At 45.6% G+C, this 4,747-nt stretch overlaps 1 protein-coding gene across 1 annotated transcript in view; it reads left to right on the top strand.

Annotated features, from left to right (window-relative positions):
• The window catches only part of LOC108489985 (polypeptide N-acetylgalactosaminyltransferase 12-like), a 22,540-nt gene extending 17,860 nt beyond the window's left edge, over positions 1-4,680 (top strand). Inside the window, 2 exon segments of the mRNA XM_008847053.3 lie at positions 1,013-1,159; positions 4,042-4,680. Of these exon segments, the coding sequence (XP_008845275.2) occupies positions 1,013-1,159; positions 4,042-4,191 (297 nt within the window). The 3' untranslated portion in view covers positions 4,192-4,680.
• Positions 4,681-4,747: the final 67 nt, after the last annotated feature.

Genomic DNA, 4,747 nt, shown 5'->3' with positions numbered 1-4,747 from the left:
GAAAATAACAGATACACAGTTAAGATGATTTCCTTAGAATTAATTCCTTTAAAATTTGTGTGTGTGTGTGTGTGTGTGTGTGTGTGTGTGTGTGTGTGTGTATGCCACAATGTGAGTATGGAGATTAACGGACAACTTGTAAGAGTCAGTCCTCTCCTGCCACCATGTGAGTCTTGGGAATTAAACTCAGGTCATCAGGCTTGGCGGCAAGTGCCTTTACCTGCGGAGCCTCTCACCAGCCCCAGAATTAATTCTTAAGTGAAAGGTTTTGATGCACTACATCAAAGCAGTGTTGGGGCCCTAGCTGGGGCCCAGGTAGCTCTTTCTGGATTAAGCACCCTGGGTCAGGCTGGGCACGGGAGGCTCAGTCCTGGAGCTTCTGAGGACTAGAGTTGGAGATGTCCCAGCAAAGCAGGTGACCTGCAGGGCAGAGCTATTCAAGGATGCAGGGCATGGAAAGGAAGGATTTTGAACTTAAAGAACTTTCCTTCTTGAGGGTTACCCCACACCTGGAGACAAAGGGTTGGGGACACAATAGTTTTCTCCCAGAGCATTTCACCATTTGATCACAAATTTCCTTCTAGTCTGAACTTTCATAGTTTGGACCCCACAGCCTTAGATTATTCAGGCTCACCAACAGCACTGTATAGTTTCCAGGCCTTTTTGCAGTCTTGTATTGGTGAAGAAAGAGAAAGGAGAGGCAGTAGCTGGTCAAGGTCAAGGTTGTAGACAGCCCCTGAGGGCTAGCACTGGGACAGGCCCAAGCTCTCTTAACTTCACCTACCCTTTCCACTCTGTCTAGCAAATGAGGGGGGCAGGAGAGGGGAGCCCCCATGGCACTGGTTAAGCTCTGCATTAGAGGCTAGCTCAGTACCCCAGGACACCTGGAGCTCCAAGACAGACTCCTGAAGGTGGGAGGGGAGCATGTTGAACTGACCCCACCCCTTTCCCCCAGATTCCCCTTCCACTCCACAAGGTAAACTGACATGTTTGTTGGTCATCCTGTCGTTAGTTTTTCGAGTACACATCCAAGAAGGAAATACGCTATAACACCCATCAGCCAGAGGCCTGTGTAGCTGTGGAGGAAGGAAAGGATGACCTTGTCATGCATCTCTGTGAGGACCACATCCCTGAGGATCAGAAGTTCATCCTGCACGAGGTCAGTGGATGCACAGCTCTCTCTGGTAGCCTTCCAGGGCTCAGGGACTGTAGAAGCCAGGTACACTCTCTAGCCTGGCCCCAGTGGGTCTCAGAACTAGAAACTTCACTGTGACACCAAGAGGCGGAGGAGGCTGCAGTATCAGAGTTCATGGCTTCTGGTGGCAGTAGGAACTACTTCAGTCTTTTCCATTTACACAGTGCACTGCCATGGGTTGTACTGGGAAATGGAGCAGACAAAATGCATTGGGGTTAAATCATAAACTGTTGGGAGCCAAAAGGCCAGAAGAAAAGCATCTTTATGGCCCTGAGAAAAAGACAGCTTTAAGGTTTCCTAAACATCTTTATGGCCCTGAGAAAAAGACAGCTTTATGGTTTCCTGCAAACCTTTATGGCCTTGGGTAAAAACAGCCTTATGGTTTTCTGTAAGTTTCTATAAGATAACACTTAGTTAAAGAATGTAGAAAAACAACTTGTGACCCAGGTTAAGTCAACCTTGAGAAATGTTTTCCCTAGACGTTAGTCCTGAGAAATGTTCACTATAACCGTTAGCAAATGTTCCTTTAGGATAAGAAATGACCCTCCCTAGCTATAGCATCCGCCTAACAGCACCAATTAGCGTCTGCCCAGCACTCCCCTTCTCCTCACCTTCCCCCTCCCAGCTACCAGTATATATATGCCTGCTACTTTCAATAAAATTTTGAGGCTTGATCAGAACTTTGTCTTGCCTCCATTTCCTCGCATTCCTTGTTTGTTCATTCCTTCAGGTTATTCTCCCGACCCCCCAACGTTGAAGCCCCGTGGGCCAGGGCAATAAACCACATGTATCAGGACATGAGGTTAGACCCAGGCATGAATGATCGTTTTCTCTGAGCCTCATTTCACCCTGCCCTGAAATGAGAATGTTAATAGCAGGCCTGTCTTGCTCTGGTGAGGACTTGGTATGGGTATCTAGGAACTTTCTTTCGAAGCTGTGAGACCCTATAGAGATTTGTAGCTACTGTGGTATTATCACCAAGAAAACACTCCCGGGATGGGGCTGGCTTTCCAGAAATTGTTGATTCTAAGCTTGGTGTTTTTCATACCTGGAAGGCTCAGGCCCCCAGCTCATTCATAGTAGGTCTGTCACAGGACTTTAAAAGGCACTAGAGAAAATAAATCCAAGCAAAGTAATTCTATAGAAAAAAAAAATCAGTTATCTTTCATCACCCCAGGAAACTTCCATTCCTATCCTCAGGAATAGTCAAATCCTTCTGTACTGCTCATAAATTGGTTAATCCTAAGTACCATTCAAAATTGGAATATGTTTTCCTACAGAAAAATGTAATAGTTAAATGGAATTTGCAATGTGTCCAAAAGAGCCAATCTCTGTGCTGTCATGTATTTGACAGAAAAAAGTAAGAAGCCAGGTATGGTATTACCCTCCTGAAATCCCAGCACTTAGGAGGCTGAGGCAGAAGGATTGTGAGTTTCAGGCCAGCCTGGGCTATGTAGCAAGACCCTGTCTTAAAATTAGGAAAAAAAATACATCTGCACATCCCACAAATTTATAATCCTCTTCTCTTTACTTTTTTCTTCCATGGTAAACCTTCGAAGAGTGATAATGCAGGCTAGAAACAGTAAGACCGGTCTAATGCATCCCTGAGAATTTTACCTTAGGGCTGGACAGAGGGCTTAGTGGATGATTCACTTGCTACACAAGCGTGAGGACCAGAGTTCACATCTCTGGCACCCACATAAAAGCTAAGCAGGTGTGGTGGCCGCCTATAATCCAGCCCTTAGAAAGTGGCTCAAGTCAGGGGAACCCCAGGGAAAGCTAGCTAGCTAAGACTAACAGAATTGGTAAGCTTGAGATTCAGCAGACACCCTGTCTCCTGTAAATAGGGTGGGAAGTGATTAAGGAAGACACCTGATGTCGTTCCCCTGACTTTCACAAGCACACACACATGTGAACATGCATGCAACACAACACACACACACATACACACAAAGAATTTTACCTTAAATTTCAGTGACCATTTAAAGTCTGGGCTTTGTTTAGTTACTTCCAAGTTCCTCAGTAGGTGACTGAGGAGCCATTGGAAGGGCTAATAGCATCTGATGTTTGTAAGGAAGGCCTCTCCCTCATAATGCGGAGATTATTCATTCTCTCTGTGGTTGGACCATGATTACACCATACAGCTTACACCTCAGAGAGGTGGAGGAACAAGAGAAGTGGCAAAAGGAGGCTTGCTAAGCTAGCTCAGGTAGGGGGGGATTTAAAAAGACCATCATCCTCTGGGGTGTAGGACTGGAACCACTGAGAACACACTGCCTTTCTTCCAGATAGGAAGCAGGTGACACACTCAGGCCAGGTGGCCAGGGGGACTCATCTCCCTCACCGGGCTGCATTTCGGCAAAGTTCAGACAACGGTCAAGTGTCCTGACTGTTAAAATGCTGGGAGAAGGAAGCGTACGGGTTGGTGAGAAGTGACAGATAAACAACGATCTCTATGATTTTCTTGAAGGAGTAGCCAGCTTTTGATGCTGTTGCTCTAATGGGTTAGTGTGAGGCAGCCTGCCTCCCAGGAGCACTACACACACACATACACACACACACACACACACACACACACACACACACACGCATGCACACAGGTCCTGGGTTGCAATTTTGCACAAGCAGGGTGCGTGATGGTGCATGATTTTTATCCCAGTGCTTGGGAGGCAAGGGCAGGTGTATCTCTGTGAGATCGAGGCCAGCCTAGTTTACATAGTTCCATGCCAGCTGGGGCTACAGGGAGACCCTGTCTCAAAAATAACCCAGTCAGTCAATCTACAAAGACTTTTCTGAGGAGTAACTTGAAATCATCTTGGACATCCAGTGTCTGTTACCATTGGCAGGATGGCACTTTGGTTCACGAACGGTCTGGGAAATGCATCCAGGCCACGAAGAAGGTCAACAACAGCAGCACCAATAGCTTTGTGCCACTCTTACGAGACTGCAGTAACTCAAATCACCAGAGATGGTTCTTTAAGGAGCGTGTGTCATAGCATGTCAAGGAAGGAGCCTGTCATAGCCATGGACTCTGTGCGCAGCGGAGATGGATCAAGCGGTGGCCAGAGCCCACCCCAGATGTGGCTGCCATTTGGAACATGTTGGATTCCATAAGAATGTTTATAAGCTTTGTACTGATTTTTGACATTTTGAAAACTGTCCCCTAGGACTCCATTTTTCCAAGGGTAATCTTAAGGTATTACCTTTGGGTATTTGGGAAGTTAAAGTCTTAGGATATTTTTCTATCAAGATGTTTATTTTGCAGTGGTGCCTTTTATTCTCACAGCAAAAAAGGAAAATATTTTATTTTGGTACTTACAAAGATTCCCAGATATTTGTAGTGTATTTTGCACAAACTGCTAATACCTCAAATGCTGGGCTAGAGTTTTCATGGAGTGGAGAGGTAGATACTAGAAACATTGAGTTGATTTCTTTAGTTGATCGAGATGGCCTAGATTTATTTAATAAAGAATTCTTTTTGCTTATGTGTTGCTGCCATAATCAAAACTCCATAATGTTCATGTTAACCAAAGGGGACTAACCATAGCTGAA

Source organism: Nannospalax galili, unplaced genomic scaffold, assembly GCF_000622305.1.
Source record: "Nannospalax galili isolate Female #2095 unplaced genomic scaffold, S.galili_v1.0 scaffold2643, whole genome shotgun sequence".
Taxonomy (NCBI): Eukaryota; Metazoa; Chordata; class Mammalia; order Rodentia; family Spalacidae; genus Nannospalax; species Nannospalax galili.
This window is presented reverse-complemented; position numbering and strand designations above follow the sequence as displayed.